This window comes from Callorhinchus milii, unplaced genomic scaffold, assembly GCF_018977255.1.
Source record: "Callorhinchus milii isolate IMCB2004 unplaced genomic scaffold, IMCB_Cmil_1.0 Scaffold17, whole genome shotgun sequence".
NCBI lineage: Eukaryota > Metazoa > Chordata > Chondrichthyes > Chimaeriformes > Callorhinchidae > Callorhinchus > Callorhinchus milii.
The window spans coordinates 640589-665655 of NW_024704758.1; the positions used below are offsets into that span (position 1 = coordinate 640589).

Here is a 25067-nt window from a genome sequence, read left to right on the forward strand (position 1 = left end):
TCATCTTTTGACTCCGCTCAGTCACACTGTCTCTCGCTCCCCCCTCCCTCCCCCAAGCTCACGTCCACAGACACCTACTGACCCGTGTCTCAGGCTGATGCCTCCCCCGGTGCCCGTCACCCAGCCCAGATGGTAGAACTGCCGGCAAAGCTCCGGGATCAGGATCCGAGGATGTTCCTGGTCCTAAAGGCACAATCAGAGACATTATAATAATCCCTATATCATGCTTTCACCAGTGGCACTGAGCTTGTTTCCAATCTGGCTATGGTTTTATTAGATGAGAAGTAGAATAGTGAGATGTAAGGATGGGTTAGTGGGTTCCTGCTGTCCTTTACTTGTGCTCCACGATCCTCACTGCTACGCTGGGTAACTTGGCCACTCTAAATCCAGGAGCGTGTTATCCACCAGACAATTGTGTAATCTTTAGTAACACTAATAATTCTTGCATTTGATATAGCACCTTATCAGGTCTTTAAGTCATCTCAAAGCGCTTCATAGGATATCTGTCGAGTGAATTGACTGGATATATAAGCTGATTAATTCAAGCTTTATAGTATTTGCATTTGACATTGTGTCTGTAACCTTGTCATGTCTCAAAGCATTTAACAGGGAACTGCAGGCCAGTGCAATAATTGTACATTTGTACTCAAACATAGTTTTACACTGACACACTGAGGATTCTCGGTTTGCTCTAGTATTTCAGCTGTTGGTAAATGCTTGTAAAGAGAACATTGCAATCCTGCATTTTGTAACAAGCTGCTTAGAGTTGGAGCTTATGGTTATTTAACAGGGTTTAAAGGTCTGAGTAACAGGAACAAAGTGCACACTCCTATTTCTGCCACCAGAAGGCAGCACCAGCCCACTAACCAGAGATTGTATGAACACACACAACTTCCACACAGAAGAAGGGAATAAATTCATCAAAGGTTGTCTATACGTTTGGGACAGAATCCTGGAGCTGAATTTGGATATATAGTCTGTAGCGAGAGGATTTGCTTGTTTAAATATTGAGATGCCAAGGTACCATTCGCCCATTCAGGTGGACGTTAAAGATCCTGTGGCACTATTGTAAAAGAGTCTTCGGTGACCCGGCCAATATCCCCCCCGGATAAATTGGACATTCATCTCACAGCTGTTTTGCTGTGGCTGCCGTGATTGCCCACGTGTGTCGGCAGCAGTGTAGTGATGACGTTTATTCCTGGTTCAAACCAAGGTTCTTACTGACGGCTGTTAATCCTGTGATGTTCTAGTAAGAATTTTGCCCTGATAGAAGCAGGGGGTTGGCCGAGAGAACAACAAAAATAACAGATTACATTTACACAGCGCCTTTCATGTGGGAAGCACATCTTAAGTCCTGTAGCTCAGTGGTTAGAGCACTCGCTTTGCAAGCGAGAGACCTGAGTTCAATTCCAGACAGGGCGAAACCTTGGGTAAGTTTCCTTACTCCACACAGAGCCTAATAATAATCCCTTCAAAAAACAAAACAATAATAAATTGGTCATTTTCAATCTACGACTGTTTGTGGGACTTGGCTTTGCGCAATTGGCTGCCGCGTTCGCCCACAAATATACAGTCAATTCACTTTACAGTGTGTTCTGTGAAGCGCTTTGGGACGTCCTCCCGACGTGAAAAAGCGCTATATCAAATGCAAGGATTATTATTATTATTATTAAGAAGCCGGACAGTCAGGGATTTGGACCCAAACTGGGGGTTGGGATCAGGAGGGTGGAGTCAGGGAGGGTAGGGGTAGGAAGGTGGGCGAAGGCACGGCTGAGAGGAGACCTTGAAGGAGGCAAAGGAGGGAGCGACGTGAAGGTGCTGTGTGATGGAGTTTCAAAGGATGGGGCAGAGAACCAGAATGTTATACTAGTGGAGACAGTAACGAGGAGCAAGGCCCAAAATCGTGCTTGTAACTTTTCACTGAAACTTTGCAGCAACTCGTTCAAGGCCTTTTGAAGCCGGAGTGTACAAAAGGGTGGAGCTGACATGGTTCTGTGCTGTTCTTGCTCTATGCCTTTTAATGATTGCTGCATTTCCTAATCCAGTTCTCTCTGTATTCATCATTCCTCAGTGTGGAGCTGCCTATCTGCATCCGCTACTGAGTAAACTGCTCATTCACCAGAGGCATGGAGTGGCCAGCCGGGGCTCCTAATAGCCTTGTTAGCACCTCGAGCAGTTTGTGCATCACATCACAGGGATGTGCTGTTGATGAATGAATGGCCTTCAGTCAGGAAGCTGCCTGTACACTCATTGACTGCTTGCTGTAGCACAGTTACGGTGACTCACAGTCAATATTTCGCACCAGCGTGTTAGCAGGGAATTTGATGAACCGTACGGAGACCTCACTTTTCAATTACTTGCCCTGGGTTGTTTTCAGGAAACTATTTGCATTCTGATGCATGCTGGGCACAAATTAATACATTTTCCATCTGTCAAAAGATGGAATTGAGTTTTTTTTGTTCATTAAAATCCAGCAAAGCTTGTGAGAGTTCTCTCAATGTATCTGACAAGCCCTCAGAGATCTACCTGATCATCTTTGTTTGTCTTTTAGCTCTGTATGAAGAGATGTCACCAGGATTCTGTTCTAAATTCAGTTTGAATTGTTGAACTTCTCATTGAACACCGCGGTGACTTCACTTCATCGTGTGAAGTGCCTTGAGATGTTTTGACATGATAAAAGAGTCACATCAAAACACAAATGTCCTTATTTTAATGATTCCTCTTTCCCCAGGTGAGACGGTGAACACCGGTGACCCACTGTGTGAAATTGAAACAGACAAGGCTGTGGTCACCTTGGAATCCAATGACGATGGCATCCTGGCTAAAATAATGGTAAGAATAGCCCTATGGAGGCAAGACGGTTGTTTGTTATCCATGCTAGAATGAAGAGAGTATTAATATAAATAATAATCCTTGCATTTGATATAGCGCCTTATCACGTCTTTGAGACGTCTCAAAACGCTTCACAGGATATTCTGTAAAGTGAATATATTTTGTGGGTGAAACTAAGAGTAACTAAAGGTCTGCTTGTTTTATTCCCATGTCCAGTGTGATTAACCATTCTCTGCAGCGTGCACTAAAGCTGGATTGGTGTGTTTCTGACGAGGGCTGGAAGTTTATTTAATTGAGGTTTTTAAAATAAAAAAAGGGATTCAATAGGGCAGACACAGATAAACTGTTTCTTCTGGTGGGGAATCCAGAACAAGGGGGCATCGTCTTAAAATTAGAGCCTGGCCATTTAGGAGTGAAATCAGGAGGCAATTTTTCACACAAAGGGAAAAGCCTGTGGATACTGGATCCATTCATATTTTTAAAGACTGAGCTGGACAGATCAGTCCCAATCTTATAGAATGGCGGAACAGTCTGGAGGGGCTGAATGGCCCTGTTCTTATGTTTCTATTATAATTAACTCCAGAAGGAGAGGAGCTAAACCCCAGCCCAGGGTGAGGTCCCAACTCGAGCCCCAGGCTTCACCCCCCCACCCCCCCGGCTAGTTGCTGCTAGGTAGGAACCCGGAAACCCCGTGGCCTTACCCAGCCAACAGTCATCCACCACCGGCTCAACTCTGACATGGCCCTGCCCAGCCCATGGCCGCCCAGGAGGAGCAGGAAAAGCAGCCGAACGGCTACCGTCAACGCCGCTTGAGGCAACTTCCACCTCACCGTCTGAGCGCGTGCGTGCTCAGTGACTCATGATGCATGATGCCACTGCGCCGCTGTGAGGTTTTATTGTGTTCCTGTTATGTGATGTGGTAGGTTTGGTATTTTGATATGGGAGTTTCTCCTGGTTTCCTGGCCAATAATCCTCTGGATAAATCGCTCATTCATCTCATGCATGGGAATTTGGTGCCACAAATGTCTGCTGCATTTGCCTACAAAAAACTACACTTACTACATTTACTATAATTAATATTAGGCAATTACTGTAATGTGTGTTCAGACCTTTCAACCTGATAAATGCTCATGACTTTGATTTCCCTCAGTACAGAAACTCTGGGCTGAGGACTCGCGGCTCTCTCCAGGCTCTCCACGCTTCCCATCTGCGGATGATACATTTTTCCCGGTTCCCATCTGTCGAGTGCTTTTAGTGTAAACCGTTGTCACTGACTGTTTGGGAGTTTGCGGATATCAGGGACAGTACTGCGGCCCTCTGGGGACTCGCTTCCCACACAGCTCTGTATCTCAACCTTCATCAGCAGATAAACCTGAACCAGTCTGTGATTAGCAGCACTACCAACAGAGGGGTCAGGCTAGTTACTGGACAGTGTGGCAAGTTACTGGGTAGTATGGCTAGTTACTGGGCAATGTGGCTAGTTACTGGGCAATGTGGCTGGTTACTGGGCAATGTGGCTTGGTTACTGGGCAATGTGGCTAAGTTACTGGGCAATGTGGCTTAGTTACTGGACAATTCCAGGCAGAGGGCGAAACTTTGGGCAAGTTTCCTTACTCCACACAGAGCCTAATAATAATCCCTCCAAAACCCCAGAACAATAATAAATTGATCATTTTCAATCTACAACAACAACAACAACAAGATTCCATTTATAGATCTACACAAACAATCTACGACTGTTTGTGGGACATTGCTGTGCGCAATTGGCTGCCGCATTCGCCCACAAATATACAGTCAATTCACTTTACAGTGTGTTCTGTGAAGTGCTTTGGGACGTCCTCCCGACGTGAAAAGCGCTATATCAAATGCAAGGATTATTATTAATGTGGCTTAGTTACTGGGCAGTGTGGCTAGTTACTGAGTGGTGTGGATAGTTACTGGGTGGTGTGGATAGTTACTGGGTGGTGTAGCTAGAAACGTTGGGCAAGTTCCCTTACTCCACACACACCCCTCTGTTTACCTAGCAGTAAGAAGGAACCCAATTATTCGTCAATTGATGGATTTTCCGTGGGTAATAATCCCTTCAAAAATAACAATAATAATTTGTCACTCAATCCACATCTGCTTGTGGGACACTGCTGTGCGCAATTGGCTGCCGCATTTCACCCACAAATTAATTTGCTTTACAGTGTATCCTGTGAAGCTTTGTGAGACGTCTCGAAGAAGTGATAAGGCGCTATATCAAATGCAAGGATTATTATTATTATCTAAAGGTTTGTTTTTAATCGGCTCCACAGGAATAATGTGCGTAATTTGGTCCATTGGCTCCGAGTTCACAAGACCAAGACCAAGCTACCCCACGTGAAGGGAGCAAGTTGTTGTTGTAGACGGCTGTGTTCAGGTGTGCAGTGGTTGATCTACAATGTGAACTTGGTTTTGCAGTTTTACAGGATCACAGATTTGACAAGGAGGGAATGAGCTAACACGAGGTTCCGAGCTGCAACAACAAATTACACTTGTATAGCGCCCTTCACGTCGGAAAGATGTCCCAGGGGGCTGGACCGTCAGGATATTTTGGACCCGAGCTGGGGGTTGGGGTCAGGAGGTGTGGAGGGAAAGACAGCTTTGTGTGTCGTCTTTGGGAACTTCAGTTCGGCACTGAACCAACGGAGGCGGGTTTTTACATCAGTTTATCCGAGTGTTGAAACCTGGAAGGTTTCCAGGCTGATTCCCAGTGGTAGCTTTAACATTGTTTGGCAAAATAATATGCTTTAATCAAACTTTTAATAGGAGAATGTTTTACCACAGCATGTAGACCGCACACTGCTTTCCTCCCCTATCAGATTACAATCAGGTGTGGCATTTTTCAGGACAGAACTATTCACACCCCAGCCAACACAAGCTGGAAATTCCCATGGTCTAGTCACGCTCTCCTGCTCCTCTCCACCCTGTATTCCTCTGTTAGCATTAAACTCTTCACACTGTAGCTCGAGCAAGTCATCAAAAGATGGAAGGAAACACTTCATTGGGGAGGAGGAGAAAGATTCTGTCTTTTTGAAATATGTGCCTATTAATTGACTAAAATATACAGTCACCACACTTTACAGTGAATTTCTTGAAGCAGAGAGGTGTCATCCTCTATCTTGGTTAGAGCACTCGCCTCACAAGTGAAAGGACCTAGGTTTGATTCCCGGGAAGGGCGAAACACTGGGCAAGTTTCCTTACTCCACATGCCTTTGTTTACCAGCAGTAAATAGGAACCCAGTTGTTCATCGATTGGCGGATCACTTTTCTGGGGGTAATAATCCCTTAAAAAAAACATTTGGTCACTGTTTGTGGGACATTGCTGTGCGCAAATGGCTGCCGTATTTCGCCCACAAAATATACAGTCAATTAACAACCTGTGAAGCGCTTTGAGACGTCTCTGAGAGGTGATAAGGCGCTGTATGAAATGTAAGGATTATTATATTATATATATCCCAAAGTGAGAGACAGATCGCACATGTGAGGAATGTTGTTTATCTGGTAAGAGCAGTGCTGTCGTTACATTCTGGATCATCCTTTGTGCACTTTCCCAGTGCCAGTCCGCCTGAATTCTTCATTAAAAAGGATTGCGGGAGCCTGCAATTCATAACCCCAAGTAATGAGGAAATCCAGCGGAGACGATGACCAGACAGAAGATGGACGATTCCATCCCCGAGAGGTTTCGGACAACTTTATTACTATTGTGATGAATCACCCTTCCTGTGGAGCAAAGAAACAAACCCCCCTTTATTTCACTTTCTGTTTATAAACCTTAGCTTGAAGCTCGGGGGAGTGTTTAGAGAGGGCACCCCAATGGCACAGGCAGTAGCGCAGGGGGCGAGGGCCATTGAGATTTTGCTAGAAAGGGAAAAGCCTGTTCAGACAAGGTCGTGCTGTTGATCTGACATTGTTCCATCACTCCCTGCTCCAAACCCACCTCTAATAATAATAGTAATAATCTGTGCATATGATATAGCTCCTTATCACATCTTTGAGCTGTCTCAAAGCGCTTCACAGCCTATACTGTAAAGTAAATTGACTATATTTTGTGGGCGAAATGCGGCAGCCAATTGCGCACAGCAGCGTCCCACAAACAGTCGTGGATTGAGTGACCCAAATACTAATTATTTTATTTTTTTGAAGAAATATTACCCCCAGAAAAGTGATCGGCCGATTGACAAACAATATATCTATTTCTATTCTGTATCTATTTATATATTATTATATACAGTATATTCCGTGAAGCGTTTTGAGACATCTCGAAGAAGTGATAGGGCGCTATACCAAATGCACGGATTACTGCTAGGTAAACAGAGGCATGTGGAGTAAGGAAACTTGCTTAACATTTAGCCCTGCCCGGGATCAAACCCAGGTCCTCTCGCTTCCGAGGCGAGTGGTCTAACCACTGAGCTACAGGACTCCACCTGTCTGCTTGCTTATGAACTGGGAATCAGACAGTTTCCTTCTGAGAATTTCACTTATGCTGTTGTTTACTGCAGTGTGTGACTGTTCACTATTCACTTGTTCTGTATGAGTGAGAAGGGATGGAAATCTCTCACGTGGCCACTCCGCAACTAAACCAAGTTTGAGGTTGAAGTAGCACTCGCTCGTCGAGGACAGGGAATCCTTCTGTGCTTCATGGCCTTGAGTCGCTGATTCCAGCACAATCCCAGTGATTCTAAAAGGAGCAGCAATGTTTTTATGAGCAGCTTTGACTCTTTGCCCTTGCCTCAGTATCGAAAGCCTGACAAATAGCTACTGCTGACATTCATTGCAATCTTCACACTATGAGAGTGAGAGTGGTCCCAGTGATGGAGTGGCCACACGCGGCTGTGAAGGAATTTGTAGGCCACAGATGTCAAGAAATATCTGTCCCCAGAGGTGAAAACCTCTAACCTGACAACCTTACACACCATCTCCCCGACTAATTGCACTGGGATGTTAAACACGATATAACTGGTACATTTATCATAAGCTTTTCATTTTCCTTGTCTGAGCTATGAATTACAGAGCTGATCTCATCGCTTAAGCTCTCCGGACAGATGGGCGGCAAAGCTGTACTGTCAAGATTCTGTTGACACACGTGCATGTGTGTTTGCACATGTGTGTTTGCACGTGCGGGTATTTGGACTTGTGTTTGTGTGTGTATGTTTGCATATGTGTGCCTAGTGTTTGGTAGATGCTGTGTATGAAGTTACTGTTTCTCTAAGTGACAGAGATGGCAAAGTTTGAGGAACAAAGTTTGAGGAGACCAAGCTCACGAGGATTGTGTGTGAGTTCAGCACAGTGCTCAGGGTATTTGAGTGTGTCAGCAGCGTCAGTATCTGGCGGTCCCTGGGAGGGAAGGGGGAAGATTTGTCCCTGGGCGGAGTGGGGGGAATCAGTGGCCGCTGTGTACAGAATGCTCGCTCAGATCTCACAGACCAGTTGGTGCTACCGCTGCTCCAGAAAGCTTTGGATGGTCATGATGAAGGGGTGGCTATGGCTACAGCAGGAGCTCAGTGATGGAGGCAGTGAGTTAACAGCTGTGTGAGTGAACGCCCAGGCTGCTCATCGCACTCGGCTCCGCGGAGCACAGCTCTCACCTGTGTGGGGTCAATGTTACACAGAGAAACTCCTGAAAACCACTCACAGTTGTGGTGGGGGGAGGATGGGGGGGGTGCAGTGGGAATTACTGTTGAGATGAGCTTTCAGTCTTAATTTACTGGTCAGAAATAGTAAGAAAACTAATCCTTGCATTTGATGTAGCGCTTATCATGTCTTCGAGACGTCGCAAAGCTCTTCACAGAATATACTGTAAAGTGAATTGACTATGTACGCCAATCAACTAACAACAGGGTTCCTGCTTACTGCTAGGTAAACAAGCATGTGGAGTAAGGAAACTTGCCCAATGTTCCACCCTGTCTGGGAATCGAACCCAGGTCCTCTCGCTTGCAAGGTGAGAGCTCTAACTACTAAGCTACAGGACTCCATGAATCCCTGATAGTCGCTTATCAACCGTAGGGAATCTGCTTTCAAAAGTAGTGAAGGAGTTGACGTTCATTCCAGCACTGCTGTAGTTTTGCTATAACTTTGCTGTAGTTTTGCACGCCGAGGGTTAACAACAGAGCCGGAAAATGCCGGTTGCCACAATCCGTCACATTTCACAAGGGAGGTGTTCACCTGTTGGATCGTTGGCTCAAAATATCTCTCATTACCATTGCCAGCTGTCTAATTGCCACCTGCATGTATTGGACATCATAATAATAACAGCTCATGAATTATTGTGTGTTTCTGTCCCAGGGCTCCGCCACAGTGCTTAATTATTTTTCTTACAGCACATCTGCCCATCACTCTAGTGTTTTGTACTGAGTGGCACATTATAATTACATCCAAAAACTGAAATTAACAGCATGACAAGTTGGAGTTTAATAATAACCCTTGCATTTGATACAGCGCCTCATCACGTCTTCGAGCTGTCTCAAAGCACTTCACAGAACATGCTGTAAAAGGAATTGACTGTATATTTTGTGGACGAAATGCGGCAGCCAATTGAGCACAACAGTGACCCATCAACATCTAGATTGAGTGATCAAATAATTATTATTTTATTTACTCATTTCCAAAGGGATTATTACTCCCGGAAAAGCGATACGACAATAACTGGGTACCTACTTACTGCTAGGTAAACAGAGGCGTGTGGAGTAAAGAAACTTGCTTAACGTTTCGCCCCCAGGAATCAAACCCAGATCCTCTCGCTTGCGAGGCGAGTGCTCTAACTAATAAGCTAAAGGACTCCCAAGTTTGAGAATAGTGGAGTGGAGTCCTGTAGCTCAGTGGTTAGAGCACTCGCTTTGCAAGTGAGAGACCTGAGTTCAATTCCAGGCAGGGAGAAACCTTGGGCAAGTTTCCTTACTCCACACAGAGCCTAATAATAATCCCTCCAAAACTAAAAACAATAATTAAATTGGTCATTTTCAATCTACGACTGTTTGTGGGACATTGCTGTGCGCAATTGGCTGCCGCGTTCGCCCACAAATATACAGTCAATTCACTTTACAGTGTGTTCTGTGAAGCGCTTTGGGACGTCCTCCCGACGTGAAAAGCGCTATATCAAATGCAAGGATTATTATTATTATTATTATTATTAATAATGTTGGTAAATGAGAGTGTGTCATCGATATTGAGACTGGGTCCAGACATGGGGTTTCTCTTTGAATGAGACGACACATTGCTGAATGCTAAACCTAAAGTGTTCTCATAACTGCAGTTCAGCCATCCGGGAGCAGCCAAGTCTTTCAGCACAATCTTTGGGATTAAAATTAACAACAGTGCTGGAAACAATCACAAAATGCCCAAAATGAAGAGGGAAGGTGCGAGATGGATTTAACAATTATAATTATTATAACTGCAGAACACAAATCCCGATCAGTTAGTGCTGAAAATCAACAGGCAAAGGAGTGTCCGTACAGCCACATCCATGTTAGATGCTGCACAGTGCTGGGGGGGATATTCAATGTTCTGGGGATATTCAGTGCTTTAGATACTGGATCAGAGCCGTTCATAGCGCGGAATCTCCTGCGATGTTTCTGTAAAATGAAGAGATGAAAAGCAGAAGACTTGACATTAAATCTGGTTTAATCAAAGGTTGAAAATCAAAAGGAAAATTAACTCTGATTGAGTTTGCGGCAGTTCATTACCCCTGTGCCCTGCACAATCATTCTGTCTAATGAAAAGTATCTTCATATGTCAGGCAACGCTGTTATGGCATTACACGACAGCCTCACTGTGCGACTGACTTTTTGTGTTGGCCAGAAAAGCAATGTAATTTCTCAAAATGTCCCCGGGGTCTGTAATCACAGAATAGGTCGCTGTTTATTGATATTAAATACAATCGGTTCTGATCTTGATGAGAATCAGGTGAGATGGGTGTTTTCCTCTTGACAAATGGTTGAGCTGGGATTAATGAGATTCAGGTCAACGAACTGTGTCTCTTCACCTCTGCACTCAGTGGTCAATGGAATTGTCTGACAAACAGGAGCAAAGGATGGGGAATGGTTGTAGAGGAGAGCAGGCCGGGTCAGGACGAGAATATTGAGGGGTTTTGTTGATTTCCTTTGGGGATCAGAGCATATGTTTGCAGATATTTCGCTCAGGAGGTTGGTGGATGGGTGGTGTATGATGTGTGGAAGGAGCGCATGGATGCACATCCTTCCATCCTTGTGTTACTGGGGGTGGGGGGTGCTGTACTTGAGGGGCATTAGATGTCAGGCTTCTCATTAGAGGCAAAAATAGACATTATTCTGATACCGTCAGCCTAGCTCAGTCAGGCACACTCTGGGTCAGACGATTGTGGGTTGAAGCCTCACACCAGCTGACACTCCAGTTCAATGCTGGGGGAAGCGTTGCATTATCCAAGTCGCCATCCTTCAGATCAGATGCTAAACCGGAGTACCACCACAGTTTACGGGAAGCGCCTTTGAGAATTTGACAGAGTTGTAGGCGCCATATCAATTGCAAAAATTATCTTTATAAAGGTTGAGCCTGACTGGAATTCTCAGTCTACCAGGAGCTTCCAGTCTAGTGTTAGAGCAGGAATTCCTCATTCCAGTCATTGTTATCAGTTCTCAGGTGCTGGAGTGGAGATTAACATTTGCTGAAGTGCTCTGAACTGTCTGGCATTTGTTTGTGTTCAATTACTATATGTTAATATGTTTGCTGTTAATATTCTCCCTGAGCTTTACTGCACTGAGGGCTGGGGTTTCAGACAAGGGTCACTGCAATGCACATGGCAACCCCTGGTAGTAAAGTAAGACGGGAGGTGTAGTTTCTGCTCAGTCCTGATTGGAGCTGTCACTCTCTGCCTTTGTAAGGACAGAAGCTCCAGTGGATGTTCCTGGTCTGTGGAAGGGGATTGAGGGAGAATGATCTGCTCTGTAGATGAGAGGAATGTACAGTGATCCTCCGCGTGTATCAGAAACAGCCTCACTAAGTTCCGCTGGACCCTGACAGGCTGGGTGTGATTTACACTACCTCACCGTCTGACTGATCTGCCTGTATATCTTCCGTGAGAGATGTCAGAAAGGCTGAAATGATTACAATATAAACTGCTCCAATTGATTTGCCTTCCTGAGGCCCGGGATTAATTTCACAGCAGGTCACAGCCGTGCTCTCACCTTGGAGAGATTGATAGTCCTTTTCATTAACGACTTCACAACCCAATCACACAGTCGGAGATGTAACATTAGTATCGTGTGCTCTGGGCGAGGAGCCTGGTTTCAGTGCAGCGCTCCGCTGTAGACCTGTCTCCCTCACTGCCAAGCTGCACAATGTCAATGGGCGAAATCCCTTCCCATTCACTAGCACCGGATAGAATTCCAATCTAAAACTGTTTTCAATTCAAGGACTGAACCCCCGATTGTCACCTGTGCACACGGGTTGTACACAGACAAGCTCATCGCTGACCAGCCTTTACAGCATCCCCCCCCACCCCCCCCACCACTCTATTTGTGGTGTCCGGCATAGGGAGGAAATCCCACCGAGGAACTTAAATTTCTGACAATGTTTTAAAAGCTGACATTTTGGTTCGCGCACAAACTCAGATGTCAGAAAGGCTGAAATGATTACAATATAAACTGCTCCAATTGATTTGGCTTCCTGGGGCCCGGGATTAACTTCACAGCAGGTCACAGCCGTGCTCTCACCTTGGAGAGAATGATAGTCTTTTTCATTAACGACTTCACTTAGTTGGGTTGGGTTTGATTGCTGACCGCTCGCTTACACAGTCTGTGGCTAAATGGTTCAGCAGTTTATAGACATCCTCACCCACACACAATGCTTCGCATTAACTGGTATCTTTATCTGGTTTCATAACATTCATTTATTCACCCACCCAAACCCCCCCTCGTCATCTTGAGCAGACCTGTTAGCAAGTGTTCAGTAGACACCGAGTTCGGTTGCTTGGTTTCCCTTTTTGTTTGATTCTTGGCTCCACTCGAACCTTCCCATGAATATCAGCAAAACATTGAACTACAATTGTATTTCTCTTCAGAAATGGGGCTCCTTAAGGAAACGCAGGCAGAATAGGACACAGTGTCCTTGGCAATCTAAGCAATCATTTCACAACTTTCCCGTCCGGCTTTCAAATCCCCAAGTAAAGGTCGCAATCTGCAGGAACCGTTTCACTAGATGGGATTTGGAAATGTGGAGGCAAATGGTGTGAATAGTCCCTTTCACAACAGTGAGTGGGGCAGAGACTGAGTGCAAGGCTTGCTCTCAAACGGCATAACTTGTGAGTGGAGGAGATGAATGAATTAGGAGCCCACTTCACTGTTGTGGCAGCTCACGGAAGTACCTGATCTTTTTTGATTCCGTTTCCCAACTTAATAATAATAGTTTGATTATAGAACCTTATCACATCTTTGAGCCATCTCAAAGCACTTCACAGGATATACTGTAAAGTGTAGTGACTGTATGTCTTGTTGGGATTAGAGGGGTGATCTGATTGAGGTGTTTAAAATAAGAAAGGAATTCGAAAGGGTCACTACAGAGAAACTATTTCCTCTGGTGGGGAATCCAGAACAAGGGGGCATAATCTTAACATTAGAGCTAGGCCCTTTAGGAGTGAAATTAGAAGGCAGTTTTTCACCCAAAGGAGAGTGGAAATCTGGAACTCTCTCCCTCCCCCAAAAGGCTGTGGATGCTGAATCCATTCACATCTTCAAGACTGAGGTGGAGAGATATTTGTAGGATCAAGGTATCAAAATATACGGGTAAAGACGGGTAATTGGACTTGAGGTACAGATCAGCCATGATTTTATAGAATGGTGGAACAGGCTTCAGGGGCTGAATGGCCTACTCCTGTTCCTATGTTTCTATTATTATTACTACAAACATTGCAGACTGTTGGTTTGGGCAGTTTTACTTTCCATAAATTATAATCTGCTGTGATAAATCACACTGTAGATTTTGTGCTTTGACGAATGATGCACTCTCTTTGTCACCTGTAAAGACTTCATGTCAGAGAATGTCAATTCAATACTGTCTGTATCTCATTCAAAACACAACGTGTGCAGATTCTTCCTAGAATACCGAGGCTTTACCAGGTGGCTGTGGAGGCTGAGACCATAATATTCCAAAGCAAACTGGATAAACGTGCAGTATAACAGCCTACAGGGAAAGAGCAGGGAATTGGGATTAGAATAGACAGTTTCAACGGGCGTCAACATAACACAGCACCATGGGCTAAATGGCCTCCCCCTGTGCTGTAACTTCTCTGACTTTGCTGTTTATTTTCATCAATGGGAATAAACTGGTTTGCTAATTAAACAAAGCCGCTATCAAAGCCTTGAAAGGTTTACAATAATTCTCTGGGACTGGATTGTGAAGATACACACTGTGGCCTGCAGAGACTGAGAGCCATCGCCAGGCGGTGACTTCACTTGGTTTTACTCTGATTTTAATATTAATCAGCGGTCAGGCCTTCAGCCTCTCTGACCCCACCATTTGGAACTCCATCCCAGTCCCCTCGCTTTACTCCCTCTCTTGGCTCCTTCAAGGCACGTCTCACCTCTTTGACCACGCCTTCGGCCACCCTCCTATCCCTGCCCTCCACACCCCCCCCCCGATCCAAGCCCCCTGTTCAGGATCAAATCCCTGACTGTCCAGCGCCTTGGGACGTCCTATCAATGTGAAAGGCGCAGTGTAAATGTAATTGTTTTGTTGTTAATAAAATGGGAGGCACTGGGAAAGCTCCAGACCTAGTGAGAATGAAGAGGCTAAAAACAAGCCTGGAATCCGGGGGGAATGGATGGGCCTTCAGTCCAGGGGGACAAGTGAACACGGCATGTACACCCCAGCCACTCATGATGACAGGTTCTCTATTTCTGGGCAGGTTGACGAAGGAAGCAAAGACATCCCTCTGGGGTCACTGATTGCTTTGATGGTGGAGGAAGGTGTGGATTGGAAGCAAGTGAAAATCCCTGCCCAGCCAGTCACTCCAGCCCCCACCCAGCTCCCACCAACGCCACCCACAGTGCCTCAAGCATCTATCACCAGCAAAGCGCAACACTTGGGCCTAACCGGCAAAACACAGTGAGTATGATAATCCTTACATTTGATATAGCGCCTCATCACATCATCGAGAGGCCTCAAAACACATCACAGGATATGCTGTATAGTGAATTGACTGACATGGGGAAAAGCGAGGGAGTGGGACTGATTGAGTAGCCCTTCCAAAGAGCCGACACAGTCATGATAGGCCGAATGGCCTCCTTCTGTGCTGTTAGATTTTATGATTCTATTCTATGAATTGATATACTGTAAAGCGAATTGACTGTGTCATTTGTGGGCGAAATGCGGCAGCCAATTGTGCACAGGAGTGTCCCTCAAACAGTCATGGATTGAGTGACCAAATTATTATTATTTTTAAGTGATTATTACCCCCAGAAGGGCGATCTGCCAATTGACTAACAACCGGGTTCCTATTTGCTGCTTAGTAAACAGAGGCGTGTGTAGTGAGAAAACTTACCCAAAGTTTCACCCTGCCCAGGAATTGAACCCAGGTCTTCCCTCTTGCGAGGCGAGTGCTCTAATCACTAAGATACAGGATTACATAACAGTATCCATTAGTTCTATAAACTCTGCACTTATACATAATCTATTAGCTTTGGTCAGGTTAAGAGGATTGTTTTCCTCAACAACGTGTTTGCTAGATGTTGGTGTCCAGCCTGTACTCTCCTTGCTTCCGGCACCCTTCACCCTGCCATTGGTTGCCAAGCTTTCAGACTCCAGGCCCCCCGTCCTCCTGAGCTGTCTTCTGAAACTCACTTTGCCTTGCAAAGAACTTAACATGTTCCTTAGATGTTGACCAGCCCACAGTCTGGTGACTTGTATTGTATTTCAGGAGGAATCTCCTGATTATGCTCAATCTATTCATTCAGCTCATTTGCTTTTTGGCCCAGACCTGACTTTGACCCGTTCTCTTTTGTGTTGTGAACAGTGTCCGCCTAAGTCCAGCTGCTCGGCAGATCCTGCAAACCCACGGGCTTGATCTGAATGGAGCTGTCCCTTCTGGGCCACGAGGGATCTTCACAAAGGAGTACGTAACAACAACTTGCATTTACACAGCGCCATCACACAGGGTAACATCTCAGAAAGCTTGACAGTGGCAGAGCACGACGCGAGCCGGGGGGAGGGGGCGGGGGTGACAGTAGGTACGGTCAAACAGGAAGTGATCTGAAGATGGGGAAAGAGGGAGCAAGGCGGAGGGATAGAGGGAGAGTGTTCCAGAGTTTTGGGGCATAGTGGCATGAGGGACAAGTAGGAAGGCATACGTAAGTTTGCAGTTGCCACTGATCACGTTGGTACTCGCTCCTTTTATCTCAGTCAGTCGGAGGGCTGGAGTAGGATCAGTGCTGTCGGTGCAGTGTGGTGTGTGCAGGGTTTCAGCTCAGCCTGTTTGTTGTGATCAGCAGTAAAGACCACATGGTGGCATTGATGCTGTTTGTATGCACAGTGTGTGGAGCTATTTAGATGAAGTCGGAGCTGGAGATGAATGGCACCGTGTGAGAGTCTGTTGAATACATGGTGCCTGGAACCACAGCTGCTCAGTGCTTTAACCCACATCTGATTGGTGGATTGCGTTAGAGGTGAAAGTGGCATTGCCTATAATACTCTTCTGGTTACTGGAATGCTGGGTAGTTAACAGCTGAATCTTGTTCCACTCGCACACAGGCACGGACACTCTCACATACTAACACAGGCATCCTCTCACAAGATAACACCTGCCGGCTGTCACACACTCACGAGCTCTTGCACCCGCGCTCATACACACACATGCGCTCTCGCACAAGCACTCTTGTGCATGCGCACACACACCCACATGCACAAACACAGACACGACACATGTGTGCACACAAACACACCGAACTTACACGGGCGCGAACACATTACAATAGTGGCAGTATGTCCAGTCCATTGACTGTTGACGGCCGCTGTCTTATTGTGCAGACAACATATCAAGTATTGAAATCAAATATTTACGTGGGTGAAAAACCCTTCCCTCCTCACTATTGGTGTTTACTTAATACCTGATTTCCGCTGCATTCACAAAAATATTCACGAGAACATTTCCCCTCCCCGCTGCATCCCCACACAAAACACATTCCTCTGTGTTCTCCAAAGCAGGGCTGAACCGATGCTGGGACAAGCGTTACATTGTAGAGAGGAGTAGATTACTGGTGAACAGCAGATGGTGTGCTCTAATGCCCCTTAGTCTGAATTAAATTAGGCAATGCTTTTGTTGGGATCTGACATGCCTGTAAACACATTCACAGCTCTGCTTTCCAATTGCAATTGAATGCTGGGTCCGTGGGGAGGTAACACCCACCCAGAGCTGGATGCTATAACTAACCTGCAACTAATGCTCCTGCAATAACAGCACTCACACTCGCTCTGGACAGTAACCTCTCCTACCACTTTCTATTCTCTTTTTGAACATTTGTGTTTGTCTCAACAGCTTTAACAATAACAATAATAATAATAATCTTTGCATTTGATATAGCGCCTTAATCGCGTCTTCTAGACGTCTCAAGAACACAGCATATACTGTAGTGAATTGACTTTAATTCACTTTCTAATCGGCTGGTGGGATTCCCTGCTCGTAATCAGCAATTAGTGAAGTCAGATCATTTTCAATCTTTTTACTTTATTGCTTTTTTTCACGTCTCAATCTCCTCTCGCTCCCTCCTGAGGATGTTGTCTCTTTGCCGGGTAAAGTTGCTCAGCTCCCTGAGGCGTGAGGCTACCGGCATTGCATGTCCGGAGGTTTCTGAGATTTCCCTCTGTTCTCTGTGTTGTGTAGAAAGCCTTTCGGGATTTTATTCGCCCACAAATACACAGTCACTCCTCTTCACAGTAAATCCCGTGAAGCGCTTCGGAATGTCCTCCCCACGTGGAAGACGCCATACCATATGCAGAGATTATTACTACAATTATTTATTTTCTTTTTCTCTCTGATGATCCTGGGTCAGACCTTTTGGATACAAACCATTGGAAATGGAATTGTGTCTTTAAAATGATAAACACTTGCTGAAATAAAGAGGATGTGGGAGCAGAAAGGATCGACGCAGTAAATGATGGAGACCCGTATAAACAGCCATCTGTTGAGTAATGAAGTGATTAACCTGGTGTTGGGAGGGGGGGTTGAGAAGAGTGAGCTCAACTGGTTACATAAACCCACACCACGGGGATCAGGGCAGCCTGGGTGCACAGCACAGAGCTGATCCCATCCCAATTAATGCGCAGATAAAGACGGCTCTATGTTTAGACACGGGGAGGAATTAAAAGGTTTTTGTGCCGCGAGGGGTTGAATAGATGAATCGAATGAATAGATGTGAGAATGCGTTTGGGTGTTTCCAGGACCAGGAACAACCGTGGCTGGGGTGGGGAGCGGAATGGTCTCAGAATCCAGCTCACAGAACGTTTCACAGGAGCTCACCCAGTGTCAGTCATTCTTGTCAATGACGTTCTTGTCAATGAGGCTTTACAGTAGTGCTGACACTTCTACTCCCAACAACACATCCCACATATCAAATCATGCATATTCCACACCTCACACAGCAGGTCCCCAGCACTCACTAAGAACTCAGTGTTCCCTCACCCAGAACAAAAATAAGCATGAATAATAATAATCCTAGCATTTGATGTAGAGCCTTATGTGTGATTAACTGTTGAGATGAGCTTTGATTTTTAACTTGTTGGTCAGAAATAATAATAATAATCCTTGCATTTGATACAGAGCCTTACCGTGTCTTTGAGACATCTCAAAGTGCTTCACAGAATATACTGTAAAGTGTAGTGACTGTATATTTTGGTGATGAAACGTGGAAGCCAATTGCGCACAGCAGTGTCCCACAAACAATCGTGGATTGAGTGACCACGTTATTTATATAGTTCATTTTTTAAGGATTATTACCCTCGGAAAGCGATCCGACAATCGACTAGCAACCAGGTTCCTACTTACTGCTGGGTAAACAGAGGCATGTGGAGTAAGAAAACGTACCTGAGGTTTCTCCTTGCCGGGAATCAGGCCCAGGTCCTCTCGCTTGTCCGGCGAGTTCTCTAACACTACAGGACTCCACGTTAAACCTACATGGTGGCACCATCCGGACGTAAGACATGAAATTCTATCCAGTCTCAGCTTGTGAAACCCTATTTGGATCAATTGCACGGCAACATTTAAGATCGCGTTAAAATTGTATGAAAAATTCTTAAACTTGGTCTTAATTCGGAAGCCGTTTGTCAGTTGTTAAAAAGTAACTCTGGTCGTTACAGGTTAGCCGCTAGGGGGAGCAGCAGGCTGATCCTGAAGCCAAGCCATGCGGATGGGAAGTGGAGTGTGCTCTCCTCTGTCCTGCGGAGCTGAGCACCCATCACTGGGGGCACACTCACCAGCTCACACAATTGGTCACATTTGAACAGCAGAGGGCAAATCAATCGCATTGTCAGATATGATTGTGGAGTCCTGTAGGAGTTCTGTAGGGTAGTAATTATAGCACTCGCCTTACAAGAGAGAGGAGCTGGGTTCGATTCCCAGGCTGAGCGAAATGTTGGGCAAGTTTCCTTACCCCACAAACCTCGGTTTACCTAGCACTAAGTAGAACCCGATTGTTAGTCGATTTGTGGATAGCTTTTTGGGGGAAAATAATCCCTTAAAAACATTTCTAAAAAATAATTTGGTCACTCAATGGAGGCAAGTGCCCTAACCACTAAGCTACAGGATTCCTTTCGTAACTTCTTAATAGTAATAATCCTTGCATGTTAACAATAATAATAACTTCTTTGGTCAGGAGAGCAAGCGTTTTGCTCATTCTGAGTTTAATTCTTGGAGGTATCACAACCTTAACTTCAGGATATTCAGCCAGTCTTTCAGTTTCATTTCCAACCAAGAGGAATCTTCTGCTGGAGGAACAATCTGGATTTCTGTTTGCTATTTGGGACTGTGTGAAAGAGATTGCAGGCCAAAATTACTGAGATTCACACTGATCAATGTCCAAGTCAGGTTTCCCCAGCGACAGCCCGCGCACACTGAGCCCCTGAAGGAACTTTCATTTAGTACAGCCATGCTTTGCAGATTAAAACAGAAATATCACCCATTTACGGCTCTCTTAAACCTCAAAACTTTATGTCCAGTCTATACAAATAACGTGATGCTGTGTTCACTGTGATATCATTCACATATCTAATACCTCCACTCTGCTGTTGTTTGTAGAAGTTGAAAGTTGCTTTTTCTCCACTTTTAAAGTAGAGCCTGAGATGTTAACAGTAACCAGCCGCAGTATGAGGTTTGTGCCACACATTAATATGGGTGATCTGTATAGAAGAAAGTTAAATACTCTCCTTAGCTCCAGTTAATTGAATGGTTCCTCTGTCGCTCCTCTGCCTGTCTACCAGGTAAAGAGTTGGTGATAAACATTTGCCAATAACTTTTTTCAGCACCTGTTATTTTTAAAATGCAATGTTTTGATTGTTTCCACCTCTTGCTTAGATTTCAGTGCAATGTCAGTTTCCACAGATCTTGTTTTAGAGTTCCTAAGGCCAGACACATGAGGGCGGTGAGGTAAAGCTGGTTTAGGCTGCAGGCTGGCCTGGGAGAGTAGGAGAGAAGCACCTGGTAGTGTTATACTGGTGCCTGTGATGGCCGTATGTTCCTCAAACAATGCACCCATAGTGGTGAGTTTGAGAGCTGCTCCAGCATGTGATTATAATAATAATAATCCTTGCATTTGATATAGCGCCTTAACATGTCTTCAAGACGTCTCAAAGCGCTTCACAGAATATACTGTAAAGTGAATTGACTGTATATTTTATGGGTGAAACGCGGCAGCCAATTGCGCACAGCAGCGTCCCACAAACAGTTGTGGATTGAGTGACCAGATTTTTTTTAGTGGGATTATTAGCCCCTGGAAAAGCGATCCCCCAATCAACTAATAACCAGGTTCCTACTTACTGCTGGTTAAACAGAGGCGTGTGGAGTTAACCTGCCCAACATTTCACCCTGCCCGGGAATAGAACCCAGGTCTTCTCACTTGCGAGGCGAGTGCTCTTAACCACTGAGCTAAAGGTTACAGGTTAGATTGCTAGTTTGCCACTGAGGATCTCCTGTCTTATTTCACAGAGATGCACAGAACCTGGTGAAGCAGAGAGGGACCACACCACGACCCAGCACAGCCGCCCCTGTGCCACCTTTCGCTGCTGCCGTTCCCAGCGCTGCTCCCACTGCCCCTCTAGCAGTCCCGAGTCTCCCTGGATACCCCAGGCCCATGATACCACCAGTTTCAGTCCCTCGACAGCCACCAGCCCCGGTAGGTGTTTATAGACAGACTAATAATCATTATGCTTACATTTGATACAGCGCCTTACATGTCGGTAGGGAATATTTCACAGGATATACTGTGAGTAACTGTTTTTTGTGGGCGAATGTGATAGGAATTAAGTTACGTTGTGTAAACTAAAAAAAACTGATGTGTAAATCATATGCAACACAGCCCGCGTAATCCTGCCGCCAACCTCGACTTGTCAACCGTGCCGCTCTGTGGTGAGACTGAGTGGTGCTGTGTCTATGTATAGTCAGTTAATGATAGGGGCTGGTTTTGATGGTTCAGGTTATTGTATATAAAAAGTGAGTGTTGTCATCAGCGGCACAGGCCAATATCAAACTACTGTATAGCACCACAAGGCTGGAAACATTAATCTTTATTATGATGTTTAGTTTTAACTACAGTACTTGCTCCCTTAATGTGTGTATTTGGTTCATTGGGATTCTCCATTGGGAGAGAATGGCTAGGTGTTTGGTGCACTGGATATCTGTCTATTGGGAGTAATTGGGAAGCACTGAATAGATAGATCATCAGCACTGCGCAGGTGAAGGACAAAAGCCTAGGCAGAAACCATTCTAATGATTTCTTTCTACCCAGAGCTGGGGACAGGGACTGAACAGGAGCTACTGTGCTCGTGAAGCTGCCCAGTAAAAACATTCTTTTTCTTTTCCAATCATTTTGTTTGTGTCTTGCTGAGGTGATTTGTGAGCTGTGACGGAGTACTTACTGCTGTAATTGCTGCTGTGTCCAGAGGTGGTTTGTGGGCTTTGCGTTGAGAGCTGTCAGCGACCACACCCACATCTGTCTGGAGCCTTCGGGCCTTGACCACAGCTACATAGTGGGTTAGAGCTCACAATAGCGACAGATACAATATTGTTGTCCTTTAGCAATTAGAACAAAAATAACTGCAACAACATTTGTATAGCGCCTTTCATGTTGGAAGGATGTTCCGATTGCAATGCATCACTCAAGCCTGGAATGACAGGGAAGCCATAGGTGTTTATTATCCAAATTAAACTTCTTCAGCTTTAAAACGAACTGAAGGAAATGTGTGGTTGCGTTTGGTTTTAAAACAGGTTTGCTGCAAAATAATTATTAACTTCCAGCGTGTCCGAGGCAAAGAAAACAGCAGGTGCCCAGAGTGCTTTAGTTAGTACAGCTCATTCTGTAGCACACGGCTTCAGTACCTGAGCTGTTGCCTCTCCTGAGGAGGGTTTCCATTAAAGCCGGTGCTAGTTTATCCATCATATAACTTGCTACAAGCACGTTGTAACCTCTGACATCCCTTACTCGATATAACCACAGCCCTGAGAAACGAGATCAGGGTGATTTATATAATATAGAATAATATAGGATCGATAATCGATTCGATTTTTTTTCAAACGGAATTCTCAGCAAACAATAATAAAAAAATATGGAAAGGTTTCTGATTTAAAGTTGCTCGTAAAGAGTTAGTTAATTTTATAAAGAAATGACTTTTAAGTTTTAAAAAGAAAAGAAACTGGGTGTATCATGTTGATAACACAATCAGTTCCTCATTCTGAATACCAGACAGACTTCAAATAAGATTTTGTTTCTCCTGGCATTGTGTGATAGCTGTTAACCCCTTCATGTGTGTCTGTAGGGGAGTGTAATTTTTATAATTTTATAATTCTCTGGAACTCCATCCCACAGTCCCGTCGCCTCACTCTCTCCAGTGCCTCCCTCAAGGCACGCCTCAAGACCCTGCTCTTTGACCGCGCCTTTGGTCACCCTCCCTGTCCTCCACCCTCCCTCATCCCAACCCCCAGCTTGGATCCAAATCCCTTAACTGTCCAGCACCCCAACCTGAAAGGCGCAGTGTAAATGTAATTTGTTGTTGTTGTAATCTTTGTCAAGTAAAAATGAGTCCTCAGTGCGAACTTGCCCACGATGCGACACTAATGGCAGCCTCTCTGACATCACTCGGTCGAAGAAAGTGCTTGGAGGACAAAAGACCATGTCTCTTGACATGATTTATATCCTTGTTAAAAACAAACCAACTGTGTGTCTCTCACTGATATTATAATATCAGGAATTTGAGGTGGATGTCACGCAACTCAGCAACTGAGCTGCAGAGGAGGTTAGCCAAGGGGGGGAGCAAGGCATAGTGTGATCTATCCAGCAGAACTCAGTGGAAATGAATTTATCAGATTGCCCTTATTAAGAAAAATACATCAGTAAATAGTCGGTGCACTGGCTAAGTTCAAAGAGGTCATGGATTTCTTTATCTCCAAGATCTCCTTAGATTTCTTTATCATCCACCATGTCCCCATGACACCCCTGCCCCCCCCCACCATTCTCTCTCCATCACCCACTCCTCCCACGGCTCCTACCATCGGCCCCAACCTACTTGCCTTTGCCCCCATCTCTCCTTCCTCCCCCTCATACTCCATCACCCAGATGAAACCCACCACCTGCTGGTCACTCAACTCACCCTCCTCTTTCCACTGCTGGCAGACACGATCAATCAGTCTGTCTCCTCAGGCTCAGTCCCACACCCCCTAAAACAGCTGTCATTACTCCCCTCCTTAAAAAAACCTACTCTCGATCCCTTCAACCTCACGCACTACCGTCCCATTTCAAACCTGTGCTTCCTAGCCAAAGCCCTGGAACCTGTTGTTGCAAACCAACTTCGCTCACACCTCACCCTCCACTCCCTACTCGAACCCCTCCAGTCTAGTTTCCACCCGGCCCGCAGCACAGAGAAAACGCTCATCAAAGTAACAAATGGCATCCTCTCTCTCTGTGACCAGGGCTCCCTCTGGCTCCTCGTTCTCCTGGATCTCTCCGCTGCATTCGATCCAGTCGATTACGCCATCCTCCTCCACCGCCTCTCTTCCTTTCACCCATCTTATTGGGATCGCACTCGGATGGTTCGAGTCCTACTTAACCAACCGCCAACACTTCATCTCGGCCAATGGTTTTTCCTCTCGCCTCCCCCCCCCCCCCCCCCCAACCCCCCCTTCTGGTCACCCATGGGGTACCCCAAGGCTCCATCCTTGGCCCCCTTCTTTTCCTCATCTACATGCTCCATCTCGGCAATGTCATCCGCAGACATGGGGTCAACTTCCACATATGCCGGGATGACACTCAAATCGACTTCTCCTCCAGCTGCGACACTGATGTCCTGTCAGCTTGTTTGACGGACAACAAGGCTTGGATGAGTGCAAATTTCCTGCAGCTGAATGTTGGCAAGACGGAAGCCATACTTTTTGGCTCACATCAGCGTCTTCTCTCCTTCTGGCCTGAACTTCTCAACCTCCCCGGGCTCTCCCTCAGACTCTGAACCTGTGCCCAACTTAGAGTCAGATTCGATCCCCAGCTTTCCTTTCTCCCTCACATCCATTCCCTGACCAGGAATGCTTCTTTCCACCTCCGTCACATTTCCCGCCTCCGGCTGTACCTCACAACCTATGCACTGAAACCCTCGTCCAGACCTTCGTCACTTCCCGGCTGGACTGTTCCAATGCCCTCCTCGCTGGTCTCTCCAGCTCCACCAGACACAAACTACAATTGATTCAAAACTACGCCGCCCGGATACTCACCCACACAAAACTCCGTCCCCCCATCACACCAGCCCATGCCAGGCTCCACTGGGCTCCCAATCACCGAACGGATCAATTTCAAGATCCTCTCACTTGTTCTCAAACCCCTTCGTGCCCTCGCACCTCCCTACCTCTCCGATCTGCCTACCCACCACTCCACCACCCGCTTCCTCTGCTCGGCTGGTTTGTCCCTTCCTCCTCCGCTCCACTGAAACTCTGGAACTTTATCCCTCAATCCCTCCACTTTGCCTCCTCCCACCTTCAAATCCCGCCTAAAGACCTTCCT

General features: G+C 45.8%; 2 protein-coding genes and 1 non-coding gene across 3 annotated transcripts in view; 1 reads left to right on the forward strand and 2 right to left on the reverse strand.

The window, feature by feature from the left end:
• The window catches only part of LOC103191577 (APAF1 interacting protein), a 7198-nt gene extending 5013 nt beyond the window's left edge, over positions 1-2185 (reverse strand). Inside the window, exons 1-2 of the mRNA XM_042341550.1 lie at positions 2120-2185; positions 83-183 (exon numbers count right to left, since the gene is read on the reverse strand). Of these exons, the coding sequence (XP_042197484.1) occupies positions 83-183; positions 2120-2185 (167 nt within the window). The remainder of the gene's footprint in view (positions 1-82; positions 184-2119) is intronic.
• A 546-nt stretch (positions 2186-2731) lies between these two features.
• Positions 2732-25067, forward strand: part of pdhx (pyruvate dehydrogenase complex component X) — a gene marked incomplete at its 5' end in the record, with an annotated part of 37176 nt that continues 14840 nt past the window's right edge. Inside the window, 4 exon segments of the mRNA XM_042341425.1 lie at positions 2732-2832; positions 14729-14928; positions 15836-15934; positions 21014-21200. Of these exon segments, the coding sequence (XP_042197359.1) occupies positions 2732-2832; positions 14729-14928; positions 15836-15934; positions 21014-21200 (587 nt within the window).
• On the reverse strand, positions 7204-7276 carry trnap-cgg. The gene has a single exon. It is a non-coding gene; the product is annotated as a tRNA-Pro (tRNA).